This window comes from Podarcis bocagei (genome assembly GCF_964188305.1).
Source record: "Podarcis bocagei genome assembly, chromosome: 14".
Taxonomy (NCBI): domain Eukaryota; kingdom Metazoa; phylum Chordata; class Lepidosauria; order Squamata; family Lacertidae; genus Podarcis; species Podarcis bocagei.
Genome location: NC_138139.1, coordinates 55,233,169 through 55,248,613, shown reverse-complemented (window position 1 = coordinate 55,248,613; position 15,445 = coordinate 55,233,169). Strand labels below are relative to the sequence as shown.

Below are 15,445 nucleotides of genomic sequence, written 5' to 3'. Positions count from 1 at the left end.
TGTGTGTGTGTGTGTGTGTGTGTTGTAAGGTGACAAGAAAATTGGGGGCAGACGATGTGGGGTCCAGCACAAAAGGCTCAGGGCTTGCAAGCAAAGCCCTTGATTTTTTGGGCATCGTCTTGACCTTCCTGCCTTCCTGGATCGCAACCACGTCTGCCTCTCCCTATTCTGTCTGACACAGGGGTTTACGACCCCTTTATTAGGAGGGGAGAAAGAAGGAAGGAAAGAGGAAAGGTTCTGAGCACGAGTGCCCCCACCCACCTCACAATTTATGGCCCTGGCCCAGGAGTGGCTCTGGTGCCCTGGAAAACACAAGGGACCCAAAGGGAGAAAGAGGAATTAGCCGAAGCCTTCCCCCGCCTCCACCCAAGAAACAATAATGTCTTTCACCAGGAAAAGGTGACCTTCGCTGAAGTGTGCCTGGAGGAAGAGTGCAGAGACCCACGTCAGCTCTAGCAGGTTGGAAGTGGGGCCACAAGCTTCAGGAAACATGTAAGAGCTTCCAGCTTGGAGGGGTCTGGGTGGCTGAGAGCAGGGTCCGGTCGGAGGGTCAGGGCACAGAGAGGGCTCCCTCCTTTTGCACCTGCCCAGTTTCCTCTCTAAAGTTTTGGTGGGGACAGAATTTGTAGCAACTCTCCTGCCTCTTGAAGCTCTTTCGCCGGCCTTTGGGGGCCAGTTGGCACAGAAACCGGACCTTGCGGTTTCTGCTTCTATTGGATTTTGGCAGTTTCCCTTCCATTTCCACAGATGCTCTGTGATAAAGAAACAGGTACAGGTTAGTGGCATAGTGCAATGTGAACATGTTCATTCTAGGATCTACGGGGATATGTCTATTTCTAAGCTTAGTGTTTCAGACATACTTGGGGGGATTGGATGACCTGCCTGGGATCCCCATGAAAATGGCTCACACTGTTTATTGTCTTTGTTTCTGTGCCTCACTCTAAGCAAGCAGAACTGTTTTCTTCTGACAGATACCTGGGTTTGTGTGTGCTGTGTGTGTGTAAGGAAGGATGCATTCAAATTTATCACCTGCCTTTCTCCCTGGATTTTGGCATTCCCAATTCCCCAGTCTGTCTCATTCCCTTTTAAAAATAAATATAAAAATATTTTTTATTAAATTTTACATAACAAATTTCAATTTAAACATATCAATTACCTTTACATTTGGGATTCTCAGAATCCCTTGACTCCTCCCTGCCCTTTTCTGGTTTCCATTGTCCATCCCTTTTTATTCAACTTATCCCTTTTCTTCCAATTTATTGTATCTATTATTAACTTTTCCATTATATTTTGTCTTTTACAAGTATTACTCTAATGCTGCCAAAGTTTTTAACTTTTTACAATGCTCTTTTAAATGAACTATACACCCCCCCCATTTTCTCCTAATCTTCTTCTCGTACTGGTCTCTGATTCTCCCCGTCAATTTTGCCATTTTGGCATAGTCCATCATCTTCATCAGTCTGTCTCATTCCCAAACTGGTGCTAACACAGCGGGAGCCCTCCATTTAATTCCCCACCTCCCCAGTTTTTCATTATTGAGTGCTCAGGCTGTGCAGTTTGGCACCAGCTGTTCATCTCTGCCTTTTCCTTTCCTCAGTGCACACACACCATGCGATTTAGCAAAGCACTGCAGAAGCAACAGCAGTGCAAATGTATGGGCAGGTATATCGAGATTCCGTTTGCGTTCTGCTGATGCGCAAGAGCACCTGCTCTGGAGTTGTGAAGGCTCCACAGTGAAAGATACAATCACACCCAGATTTCTTTTTTTGTAGGGCGTGCAGAATATTAGGAATATGGGGTGCTGGGGGAGAGGGAAGACCTTCGTGAACTGTGAAGGCACTGGCAGCTGTGGCTAACTGCATACACTCCGGTTCCAGAATTAATTTAGAATTTTGAGGCACAGCAAAGTTCTGGCAGAAGGCAGGAGTTGAAGGAAGGGAGGTCTGCTTCTCCTCCTCCTACCAAGGGTTCTAACCAGCAGGATTGCATCTCTCTCTGCGCAGGAGAAGGACCATGACATCACTGCCTCTGCTGGTCTTCCTTAGCATGGCAGCCCACCTCCTGCAGCCCACCCTCTGCTTGAGGGTCGGTGCTTTCAACATCAGAACCTTTGGAGACAGCAAGCTGTCCAATCAGACCGTCAAAGACGTCATCGTCAGCGTGAGTCCATCTGACCTCCAAGGGGAGACACTTATTCCAGGGGTCCTCGTTCAAACGCTTTCGGCTGAGCTCCTCCAAAGAAGCAATCTTTACGGCTTCACATTGTGCAGACATGCTCCATGGACCCTTGGAAACTTTCCGCACTTGCTGTTAGCAATCAGGCTGGGGTTTATGGTCCCTGACAATCTCATTTTCTATGTTCATAGAAGATAGCTGTCACTTGCCACCCCAATCTCTTGGCAGTGAAAGAATCCAGGGGCTCCAGGCACTTATTCAGGGTTCCCTTTCCTTGGAACAAAAGTCAGTGGAGATGGTGGTGTCTTTAGGACATACTGTATGGTTTTCTTTACACATTTTTGCAGCTTGAGTATAGGGGAGTATAGGGGATCGCAGCATTAACACCCCAACAGAGCTTGCTTCTCCATTAATCACAGCTTTGGATCCAGCACAGGCCAAACGGGTCTGTGTGTCAGCCTGCTTTCTGCTCACACTTACCTGGCTATTGTTCCTCTATCTACAACCCGGAAAGCTGTCTGTTGACAAACGCCAGCCTGCCCAGCCTGAAAGGGACGTGGGTGGCGCTGTGGTCTAAACCACTGAGCCTCTTGGGCTTGCTGATCGGAAGGTCAGCGGTTTGAATCCCCGAGACGGAGTGAGCTCCCGTCGCTCAGTCCCAGCTCCTGCCAAGTTAGCAGTTTGAAAGCACACTAGTGCAAGTAGATAAATAGGTACTGCTGTGGTGAGAAGGTAAATGGCGTTTCTGTGCGCTCTGGTTTCCGTCACTGTGTCCCTTTGCAACAGAAGTGGTTTAGTCATGCTGGCCACATGACCCGGAAAGCTGTCTGTGGACAAACGCCGGCTCCCTAGGCCTGAAAGCAAAATGAGCGCCACAACCCCACAGTCGCCTTTGACTGGACTTAAGCATCCAGGGGTCCTTCACCTTTTACCTTGTACCATTTAGGTGAGGGAGGGGGAAGCCTCCTGGAGGGCACCATCACTTAGTTGTAGCTCTTGCAGTCCAGCTCACTCTTTTTGGGATGCTAAGGCCACTGTCTTACAAAGCAACTGGTCTAACTAGTTCATCAAACTCCTCTTGTCAGCTTTTAACCTCACTGGGTACAGAACTAGAAGGGACCCAGGGCATCATCTAGACTGACCCGCCACAAACCCACAACATTCTAGAACATTCCCACCTTTCCTCGCTGCTCACCTTCTCTTTTTCCACATCCAGCTCCTCACATTCATCCAAGCCTGAGTCCTGAAGCTGGTGAAATTCTCTCTGCTCTGCCTCCTTACAGATTTTGTCCTTGTATGACATCACCCTCATCCAGGAGGTCCGAGATGCCGACCTGAGCGCAGTGAAAAAGCTGATGAACCAACTGAACCAGTGAGGGTTTTTTTGAAAAAGGGTATCTAGAGATTGGGTGGCTTTTAGGTGCAATCAAAACTTATTCGATCAAAGCACTCCTGGATTGGGGGAGACTGGGAGGGTGGTAAGGATGACAAGTCCTGGCAAAGTCCCTTTTTCTCTGGGAAGAGAAAAATCCTTGGAATTTTGCCCCAGCAACCGCACACCCAAAAAGGGGGATATTGCAGCAGCTGTTGGGATAAGTGAGATGGCAGCTCTTGAAGCAAGAGGCAACACCGCAGATTACCAACCCACTTTCTCCGTTCTTCCTGTATTTGCCCAGAGTCAGGCAAATTGAATATATTTCATTGCTAATCTTCCCTTTTAGGGCATCACCGTATCCATACAGCTATGTGGTCAGCAAGCCTTTGGGTCGCAACAGCTACAAGGAGCAATACCTCTTTGTTTACAGGTGAGAACCTCAAGCAGAGCCCAGGATGTAAGGGGGGGGGAGCATCACTGGAGGGCAGATTTCCAGAGGGGCAGCAGCAACTGTGTTACTCTCTAGCAGCAAAAGAGTTCTGTGTGGCACCTTAACAACAAGAACAAAAGTGTTATGGCATCAGATGCAGGACATGGGGTCCTGAGTGGCAGGTAGATAGCTTTACGTTGCTGGTGGTGAGGAACTGTAAATATAAGGGAAGGCAGTGCAGGAAAATACAGGCAGTTACAAAGCACGATGGCTATTAATGTGCATTTAACTCACACGTTTTCAACCATATACGGTTGAAGGCCATCTGGTTTAAATCCCACACGTTAAATGCAAGCAAGGAAGAGAGCTCAAAAGTTATTTCCGTACTGGGCTTTCCCTGTGGAAGAATAACTTTTGAGCTCTCTGCCTCACTTGGCGAGGGTGGGGTGAGAAACTCTCACGTGCTGCCTCCAGAAGCCACAGGGAACTCACATGAGGATGCTTCCAAGGGTTTGAATATGCAAACTTTTGCATATATGCAGAACCCATGGAACTGAATCCCGCATAAGGTGTGATTGCACTGTAATTACATATTTTGTGTTTGCCTCCCAAAACACTTTGCAACTGGCTGGTACACATCTGGGAGCAAAGGAACTTAAAAGAGAGGCTGCAACATAAAGTTTTAAACTGTTTTCTAACATTTTGGTGTGATGTTGCCTTGTAATGTTGTAATGCACCCTGGGACCTTAGGGTGAAGGCAGGGAACAAATTAATAATAATAATAACCCCCACCTCCAGCCCCAAGTGTGGGTGTACCAGGAACCCGGGATAACTAGGACTCTGGTGCAGTGAACTATAATCTGTGAAATCTCTCTTTTTTTGCCAATTAATTTTTATTGCTTTTCAGTTTTTTAAACGAATTCAACATCACTTTAATTCTAATTTGAAAATGTCTTCCCAGCCCACCATTGAGATGTTTCACTTCCCACCCTTGTTAGCTGCTGTAATGCGTGAACTCTCGTGCCATGATGTATGGTATTTGTTCGCCCTTAAGGTGGCAGAAGTCTCCCAGGATGTGGAGATGCCCAGGGTGCCTCTCCCAGACTTTGCTGCAAACTGTCACCGTCTCCCTTTGGTGGCCAGAGACTCTGACCCATCACTTGCAAGGGACCCAAGCAAGACCCTGCCTCTCTCCTCCTCCTTCTCTCCACACAGGGAGGACAACGTCATTCTCCTGGACAGCTACTATTATGACGACGGCTGTGAGCCCTGCGGGAACGACACCTTCAGTCGGGAGCCCTTCATTGTGAAATTTGCGGCACCTCAGACACGTAAGCAGCCCCCGCCTCCCCCTCTCAGCTGATGCAGCCGACAGGGCAGCCCGGGGAGAGGAGAAACTGGCCCTGCCACATAGCGCTCGTTCCGCATCTGCAAGAAATCAGTCTTTCAGTGAGGTGGAATCTACCCTTTGGAACTCCTTGCCTCTTGATATCAGGCAGGCTGCATTCTTTTCAGCACCTGCTGAAAACTTTTTTTGTTTTTTTTTTAAATTTATTTATTTATTTTTTCAAATTACAGTTTCACAATCACATATCCAACATACAACATATAGACCAGATTCCATAGAATCTCCTGGACTTCCCTCCTTCCTTTTGTGGGTTCTATTATTAATCATTCTCTCCTGCATCTCTTATAATAATCCAACTCTTTCACATCTCAATTATATCCAAAATTCACCATTAAACTACAAGTGTTATTCCAATCCTACTAACAATTTTAACTGTTTACAATGGTTTTTAAGATAAATTATAAAATTTCCCCATTCTTTGTTAAAAACTTGCTCTTCCTGATTTTTTATTGTTCTGGTAATGTTTGCCATTTCGGCATAATCCATCAACTTGATCTACCATTCTTCTCTGGTCGGGACTTTATGTTCTTGGCAAGTCTGCCAAGATATCCAGCATGCTGATGTGTTTTTAGTTTATTGGTGCTCTTGGTTTTTTGAACGCTTTAATTTTAATAATAATAATAATAAATTGTATTTATATCCCGCCCTCCCCAGCCAAGACCGGGCTCAGGGCGGCTAACAACAATAAAACAGTACAACAGTACAACCACAATACTCTAAAATCATTCATTATAAAAAAAATTTCCTGCTAATAATTCCCCCCCCCCCCACTAATAATTTTATGGCTTGTCCAAAAGCAATAAAGAAGCAATAAGAAGAAAGTTTGCTCGTGATCAGCAGAGCACAGTGTGATCCCTGCAGGCAGGATTAAGGTTTAAAGTTACAAACGTATAAAAACAGGTTTATCCCATAATGGAGATGACCTGGGGGACTGCTTGGCTGGCAGCCAGCAGTTCATTCCAGGAAGTTTGCAGGAGGAAAAGAAGATGGAAAAGAGAGAGAGAGTGGCAGCATGCCTTGGCCTTTTCCCAGGTCTGGAAAGGTCATGCCCACTCACTAGTCACATGCAAGGAAGGATGCTTCAGGCCAGGTGGAACAGGAAGCTTTGACTGGCTGGACCAAACATCCCCTTGCATGTCCACTCTAGGAAAACAAGGAATGTTGCATTTGACTGCTCTCAGTAGATTACATCCCACACTCAGATTGTGGCTTTGGGGTGTTGTAAACAATAAAAATCTGCCCTTTTCCCCTTATGGGGTATCCAAGAGCCCATATAGAGTCCTTACATGGGTTCGCTATTGGTAGGAGAAAATAACAGAGGCCAAGCAGAGAATATTGAGAAGCAAAGCAGCTAGTAAGCCTGATCTTTATTGATCTGTTGCAACAGAGTGCTCTCCTCACACGCAGGAGAAGGAGGAGGACCCTGAACCCAGGTGTGCCCGCCCTTATATAGACATTTTAAATTTCCTGCCCTGGAGCTCAAGACCACCCCTCCATACATCATACCTACATCACAGAAAGGTGGTCTAAAACAGAAATTTGCATGTTGTTGTTTTTCCTGTCTGCCAGGTTATCTGATAATGCCTTATCTGATTGCCTTTCCTGGTAGTCTGTCACCCTTTGAGATGGTGATTACTCAATTCCTGAGACAATGGGAAGGCTCCCTGACCCCCTCCCTCCTTGCAGAGAAAACCAGTGGCGTAGCGTGGGGGGTGCAGGGGGGGCCGGCCGCACCGGGCGCAACATCTGGGGGTTAGGGTTAGGGTGCGCAAATCCATGGGTTAGGGGGCGCAAATTACTTGCCTTGCCCTGGGTGCTGACAACCCACGCTACGCCACTGGAAAAAAAATTTGGTCAGTTGGGAGTCAAAATGGTTTCCGGTCGGTCTTCCTGTGCTGATCTATGTATGTGCTTCAAGCGTACATTTATGAACATTTATTATACATCTAAGACCTTAAAATTTCTTATAACAGGGGCAAGAGGTCTGGCACAGCCAGGGGAAGGGAGGAGAAGGCTGGGGGGGTGGGGGGGTGGGAGAGAAGCCATACTCTGTGTCCCCAGCTGGAGGCAGCATTGCTTATGAATCCCGATTGCTGGAAACCATGGGACAGGGTTTGGGTGCTTGAATCCTGTGTGTGTGTGTGTGTGTGTGTGTGTGGTTGGCCTCTGGGTGAAGGGGATGCTGGAGGGGGTGGGCCGTGGGTCTGACCCAGCAGATGCTCTTTGGATGTTCTTAACTGTGACTTCTCCCTCAGAGGTGGGGGAACTGATCCTGGTGCCTCTCCATGCCGCTCCCGAAGAAGCAGTGGCCGAGATAGATGCCCTCTACGACGTCTTCCTGGATGTGAGAGATAAGTGGGGGACAGATGTAAGTGCCCCCCCCACAAAGTGGTGACTTTTGCTTGCCACCGGTGGTTGCTTGAGAAATACAGTGGTGCCTCGCAAGACGAAAAGAATCCGTTCTGTGATTCTCTTTGTCTAGCGGTTTTTTCATCTTGCGAAGCAAGCCCATTGACGGATTAGCGGATTAGCGCTATTAGCGGCTTTTAGTGGCTTATCGGATCAGCTGATAAGCGGCTTAGCGGCTTAGAAAAAGGGGGGGAGAAAAAACCCTGCAGGAACTCGCAAGACATTGTCGTCTTGCGAAGCAAGCCCATAGGAGATTCGTTTTACGAAGCACCTCCAAAATGGAAAACTCTTTCGTCTAGCGAGTTTTTCGTCTTGCGAGGCATTCGTCTTGCGGGGCACCACTGTATCGGGGGCATTGTGGAGATTAGACCCCAGTCCCACTTATATGTACCGTATTTTTCGCTCCATAAGACGCACTTTTTCCCTCCTAAAAAGCAAGGGGAAATGTCTGTGCGTCTTATGGAGCGAATGTGTGGTCCCTGGAGCCAAATCATCCAAGTGCGGTGCTCGCCGTTGCCCCGCCCTCCTGGGTTGCTGGCAGCCTCCCCTTCCCCCTGAAGCCCTGGGAAGGTTTGGGAGCGGCAGGCAGGCTGTGCGACACCGCCTGGCACTCCCGGGCTGCTCTCTTTGAGAGGGGCTTTGCCAATGGCCTCCCCTTTCCCCTGATGGCTCCGGGGATGTTGGCTGGAGGATGGCGAGAAGAGGCAGCTGCCGAGAGAGGAGAGGAAGAGGATGGAGAGGAGGGGGACCGAGAAGCGAAGGGAGAGGAGGTAGGTTGCCGCAAGTGGAGAGTCACGGGAGAGGGCAAATGAGAGGCAGCAGCGAAAAGGAGAAATTGCAGGCGTTGCCTGAGGAGTTTGGGCGAAAGGGACGGAAATGATTTGCTCATCTTTAAGGAGCCACCAAAGTCCTGAGGGTGGGAGGTGGTCCACAAAATCTTATACCACATTTTTTGCGCCATAAGAGGCACCTGGCCATAAGACGCACCTAGTCTTTAGAGGAAGAAAGCAAGAAAAAAATATATTCTGGGGTGGCAGGCAATTAATTATGTGTGTGTGAGTGTATCAAGGAATAATAGAATCATATAGCTGTACAGTTGGAAGGATCCCTCAGCGTCATGTAGTCCAAATGCCTGCAATGCAGAAATCTCAACTAAGGCATTCATGACAGACGGACATGGATGTGTGTGTGTAATAATAATATTTTTGTGTGTGTGTTGACAGCACACAAACACATAAGAGTAATGAACTGTCCACCATAAATGATTTAATTAGCCAAAGGCCTGGGAGTAGAGGAATGTTTTTGCCCGGTGCCTAAAGACATTTCAGGCAAGCCTCCCTGGGGAGAGCATTTTAAAAAAAAATATTTTTAAAATTTTTTTATTTTTTACCAACCACCAAAACACAAACAGTGAAACCCACCAGGCGGGTATACAATATTCAATAATATATATATTCAATAATATACATGTTCAATAATATTCAATAATAACATATTCAAATCAACCATATGTACACTTCTCTATACCTTAACACTCCTCCTTCCACAAGATTTATTTAACTTTTAACATTTTAATTGCCCCAAATTGTTCAAACCTACTCAAATAATTCAATATCTTCTCAAACCAATCCTCCTCTTTCGCACTGACCTTAAACCCTTTCATTCTATGTATCTTCACAGTTAGGTATTCTAAAATTATAATATTATTCAGTTTTTTCCTCCATTGGTTCACCCCTAACTCTTCTGCATTTCTCCAATTACCACTATAACCTTTCTGGCTGCAATTACCATCAACTTTACCCATTTGCATTCCTCTTTTGTTTTTAACTTGGTACTACTCAGGGTAATAAGAACCATTAATTTAGTTATTTCCACGTTCCTTCCCACAATTCCCAATATTTCTATACCAATCTGTTTCCAAAATTCATTAACTAACGGACAATCCCAGCACATATGACTGTACGTTCCCATCACTCCACATTTCCTCCAGCAATTCTTACTTCCAGATTTTGTAAGATGATATAACCTTACTGGGGAGAGCATTGCACCAACAAGGAGCCACCACAGAGAAGGCCTGCTCTTACGTTGCCAACCCTCCAGACCTTTCATAGAGAGGGGCGCATAGAGACGGGCCTCAGATGATGATTGCAGGGTCTGGGCCAGTTCATATTGGGCATGCGTGTGTGTATTTGCCCAAGGGTCATCTTCAGCTCGGAGCAGTGTCTTTCCTGGGGTCCATAACCGCCTCCTGAGCTTGTTTCTTCCTCCTGGCAGGACATGCTGTTCCTGGGAGACTTCAATGCTGGCTGCTCCTACGTCCGGCCTGAGGACTGGCCCCGTATCCGCCTGCGCACCAACAACGCCTTCCAGTGGCTCATCCCAGACACAGCAGACACCACAGTGACCAGCACCAACTGTGCCTATGACAGGTGAGTGGCAGGAGGCCAGGTCCCGGAGGCTCTTTCTCTCTCTCTCTCCCCCCACCCCTCAGAGCCACTTTGGGACTGCAAAAACAAGGCAGCAGTATTGAGTTACGGGTCTCTGCAGCCACAGCAGGCACTGCGATTCTCATAGAATCATAGAGATGGAAGGGACCACCAGGGTCATCTGTTCCAACCCCCTGCAATGCAGGAATCTTTTGCCCAATTTGAACCCACAACCCTGAGATTAACTGTCTCATACTCTACCGACTTCACCCCCAGAGGCATACTCCATTGTCTCTCGAGACAGGAGGACGCCGACAACAATCAGATTCATCCCATTGTTCTTTTTTATTATTTGCTGATATTTAACTGAAAGTTAACGCAGGTGGCGTTGTGGTCTAAACCACTGAGCCTCTTGGGCTTGCCGATCGGAAGGTCGGCGGTTCAAATCCCCGCGATGGGGTGAGCTCCCGTTGCTCGGTCCCAGCTCCTGCCAACCTAGCAGTTCAAAAGCACGCCAGTGCAAGTAGATAAATAGGTACTGCTCCGGCGGGAAGGTAAACGGTGTTTCCGTGCGCTGCTCTGGTTCACCAGAAGCGGCTTAGTCATGCTGGCCACATGACCCAGAAGAACTGTCTGTGGACAAATGTCGGCTCCCTCGGCCAGTAAAGCGAGATGAGCGCCGCAACCCCAGAGTCGTCCGCGACTGGACTTAACTATCAGGGGTCCTTTACCTTTTTAACTGAAAGTTTTACTGATGGCTTCCCTGTGTTATTGTTGTTTGTAATTTGGTCTTCAGTTTTGTCTATACATTTCGTTTTTTGCTTTTCAAAGGTTATTTGACTGTGTTTTCTATAAACCGCTTAGGGATTTTTGTCTATGAAGCGGTATCTAGATATTATTAACGAGGGAGATGGGCAGCCTTGATGGCTCAGACCCATTTTAAAGTCAGACACGGATGGTGCTGTGGGTTAAGCCACAGAGCCTAGGACTTGCCGATCAGAAGGTTGACGGTTCGAGTCCCCGCGACGGGGTGAGCTCCCGTTGCTCGGTCCCTGCTCCTGCCAACCTAGCAGTTTGAAAGCATGTCAAAGTGCAAGTAGATAAATAGGTACCGCTCCGTCGGGAAGGTAAATGGCGTTTCCGTGCGCTGCTCTGGTTTGCCAGAAGCGGCTTAGTTCTGCTGGCCACATGACCCGGAAGCTGTACGCCGGCTCCTTCGGCCAATAAAGCGAGATGAGCACCGCAACCCCAGAGTCATCTGTGACTGGATCTAATGGTCAGGGGTCCCTTTACCTTTAAGGGTGGGGTGGGGGCTGCCCTCGCATCCTGTGGAGCAGGTTCCCAAATGTAACTGTGCCCTTGTGGTGCCTTGCAGGATTGTGGCAGTTGGCCCCAGACTCGGAAGTGGCATCCTGCCTGGCTCAGCCAAAGTCAACAACTTCCAGCAGACCTTCAACCTGCAACAGAAGGACGTGAGCAGCTGTTTCAAAAGTCTCAGGGGTTTCCCAGTGGTGGTGGGGGGGAGGGATGGATGGTGACTGCCGACCGGGCTGGGCATGGGGAGCTCTGGTCTTAGAATCATTTAGTCTTCGAGTTGGAAGAGACCCCCAAGGATTCTGTACTCTAACCCACCGCAGTGCAGGAATCTCAGCTAAACCAGCCATGATAGATGACCATCCAGCTTCTGCTTGGAAACCTCCAGTGAGGGAGAGCCCCCCCCCACCTCGCAAGGGAGTCTTTTCCACCATCCTGAGACCCCCAAAATGAGCGGCTTTCCTTCCAGTGCTTGGGCACAACTCGACTGACCCACGCCAGAGTGCCAGCCAGAAAAAAGGAGTGTTGCTGGCCCTGTGCCTCTGGCACAAGGACTTGCAGCAGAGTGCTGGACCAAAAGAACAGGACATTCCAGGATCCAACCAGAAGCCGGGTTTGGCTTCTGCTCTTCTAGGGATGTCGCATTTGAAACAGGGCAGTCGAGAGGTGTGTGTGCATTAGAAGAAACAAATTCACCCCAAACAACAGGGAATATTCAGGGAGTTGGGGATATTTAGCCTGGAGCAGAAGAGACAGAGAACTGACCTGGCAGCCACGTTTAGCCTGGAAAGGAGGAGGCTGAGAGGAGATGTGCCATCTTCAAATAACTCAAGGGCTGACACATGGAGGATGGAGCACGCTTGTTTTCTCCTGCTCTGGAGGGCAGGACTCGAACCCATGGCTTCAAGTTACCAGAAAGGAGATTCCGACTCCACATCAGGAGAAACTTTCTGATAGTAAGAGCCGCTCAGCAGTGGAACGGACTTCCTTGGACGGTGGTGAACTCTCCTTCCTTGGAGGTTTTTAAGCAGAGGTTAGATTGCCTTCTCTCAGGAATGTTTTGACTGTGACTCCTGTGTCGCAGTGGGTTGGACTAGATGACCGCTGGGGTTCCTTCCAACTCTCTGATTCTGCGTGCCCCCCCCAAGACAGCCTCCTGTTCCCCCTAATTTCGCTGTTTCTTCTTTTCTTTTCCAGGCCTTGGCTGTTAGTGACCATTTCCCCGTGGAAGTGACACTGAAATCTCTCGGCATTTCCTCCACCCCCATGTAGCGTCACCCCCAACGCAGACCCCCAGGGGGGCTGCAGGGGTAGAAAATGGGCAGATTCAAAGACCACGCTTTAGTTTTGGGATAAGCCCCCAGGTCCCTCTGGCCTTTGGACGACCAGGACGCCAGGCTCCAAGCGGTCCTTTCTGTGGCACGTGAAATCCAAGCACTCTTCAAAACAGAAGAGGATTAATTCCACCCAAATGTTTTCCCAGCTGCTATGAATGATGATGCTAAAGATGAACTGCCAAATTGCCAAATATCATGGATTATGCAAGGGCTGATGGATCTGACAAATGGAAACTCAGTGAGATAATAATAATAACTAATAATAATAAATTTTTATTTGTATCCCACCCTCCCCGGCCAAAGCCAGACTCAGAGCAGCTAACATCATATAAATCAGACAATATGCATAATACAATATACACTATGCAAATAAAATAACATTCATTAAAATAATATAGAATATTAAATATGGCAAATCAAAATGGAGGATTTTGCAACACTGAACAAGATATCTTTGATTTTATGGGTAAAGCAAGTAGAAAAACGTTTTAAAGGATTCGAACAAGAATGAGCTTTTTTTAAAAAAAGGAATGAAAAATAATGGGAGATAATTTATAATGTTAACCATTTTCAGGGTCTCTAAGAATTGTAATTAAGAAAATTAGCAAAAATAAATAAAATCATTCTCTCCAATGACAGTTCTCATCTTGTGAGTTCTTTTCTCACAAAGATGTCAGATCTTTGCAAGCTGAGTCCGTCTTGCCCGCGCTGGTCCTGCCAAGCCCTCGCTCAGCCTTTCGCAACCTGCTGCCCTCCAGTTTCTCTTGGGACTACAACTCCCATCAGCCCCCTGCCAGCACAGCCATATTAGGAGGGGCTGCTGGGAGTTGTAGTCCCACGTGCCTGGAGGACTGCCGCTATTTGCAAAGGCCGAGGAAGACCGCAAGAAGCTGGGCTGCGCAGTTGTAGCAACTGCACTGGACGGCTGCCAGCTGAGCGTTCCTTCAGCACCAGGGCTGGATGGGCATCTGAGAGACCCCCTAGCACTGAAGCAAAGAGGGTGCTCCCCACTCCCATATGTAATTCAAAATAAAAAGAGTACTGAACCATAAAACAAAATTGTATCGGTCATGTTTCTGTTGGAAAACAAGCCTTTCTCGGGAGAAGCTGGCAACTCTCCCAGGCTCCCGGCTTGGTCTCCGGGGACCTCCCTGGCTGCAATCCCCGCAGGATCCAGGCTAGGTCTCGATAGGCGACACTCCCCAGCATGGGAAGTGCACACCCACTCCCTCCTGCTTCCCTAGCAGGGAAAGGAGATAGCCAGAAACGTCTATTTACATCCTTTTATTTCTGACTTTGCAGCACTACATAAAACATGTCCGATCACTTCAAACTTCAGCAAACAAGTGAGAAAGACTTCCTGTACATACGCAAGAGGAAGGTCTCATATTACACACTGAGCAAATTCCGGTGAACTGCCCTGTGAACTGACTGTAACATTGTTTCCTACAGTCAGCCCCATCATGTGATGTAAACAAGCTGGCTGTCTGCAGCTGCGATGATCTCATATTGTAACAGTTTCATCCTGCCTCTTCTCTCAGTTATCCGAATGTTAAAACAATAAATTACACAACGTACAACGTTTTTCTCTCTCTGTGTAAAAAACTATAACTCCAGAGAATGCATCAATAATAAAATCGTAGAATCGTAGAGATCTGTTAACAGAGAAATCTGAGGGGCCCCCCATGGATAAAAAACAAGGACACCAGCCAGGAATACCAGAGCAAAACAGCAGCCAGGAGGCTTGGTCTTTATTGAAGCATAGCTGTCAACTTACAGATTTGAAAATAAGGGACCAGCAGCCTTGAAAATAAGGGACCAGCAGCCAAAATAAGGGACCTGCAGCCTCACCTGTTCCAGGCACTCCAGTCTTCCTGTCCTCCTGCAGTCTGGTCAAACTCATGCTGGTAGCTTCGAGAACACTGTCCAACCAACTTTGTAACCAGAGGTTCAACTGAATAGAATCTGAATCACATGCACCACAAGGCCTATGCAGCCTCAACTTAAGATGGCTCCCCGGCCTGGCTTTGCACTGCAAAGTTTGCAGCAGCACGTGCAACAAAATGGCGTCCAGCATTCAAAAACCTCCTCAGCTTGCATTAACTAGCCACACACAAGGCATGCAAGCTCCACCCCCCAGTCGTTCTTAGACTTCTTACTGGGTGAAAAACACAGCCAAGCAACACAGTTGGAGCCTCCCTCCTCTCTGGCCAACAGGGAGGGAGGGAGAGGAGCTGCTTCCTTTGAAATTTAAGGGACATCATTTAAGGGACATTTAAGGGACATCCATCAATAAGGGACAGCAGAGGGACATGGCGCTGGAATAAGGGACTGTCCCTTCAAATAAGGGACACTTGACAGCTATGTATTGAAGACTGTTGCGACAGGACTCCCACCTGCCACCAGGTGGAACAAGATGGAAGCCCAGAACAAAAGAGCCCCCAAACTTTTCTTAGCTGCTCATCCCCATGTTACACCCCTCAAACGACATCACTAATACATCATGGTTACATCATGAAAAGTGTTAAGCTGTGGGTGAACATATCAGATGACACAGTGATTCTTCAAACA

General features: G+C 47.8%; 1 protein-coding gene across 2 annotated transcripts; it reads left to right on the top strand.

Annotated features, from left to right (window-relative positions):
- The first annotated feature begins 386 nt into the window (after positions 1 to 386).
- DNASE1 (deoxyribonuclease 1) lies at positions 387 to 12,846 on the top strand. 2 transcript variants are annotated; one of them, XM_081170388.1, is made up of 9 exons: positions 387 to 492; positions 2,004 to 2,160; positions 3,459 to 3,547; positions 3,897 to 3,980; positions 5,196 to 5,311; positions 7,644 to 7,756; positions 10,072 to 10,226; positions 11,599 to 11,695; positions 12,735 to 12,846. In XM_081170388.1, coding segments are annotated over exons 1-9 (888 nt in total). In that variant the 5' UTR covers positions 387 to 490; the 3' UTR covers positions 12,810 to 12,846. The 2 variants fall into 2 exon arrangements, with proteins under 2 accessions (XP_081026514.1, XP_081026515.1); XM_081170389.1 differs by lacking the exon at positions 387 to 492 and adding an exon at positions 748 to 769.
- The last annotated feature ends 2,599 nt before the right edge of the window (positions 12,847 to 15,445 follow it).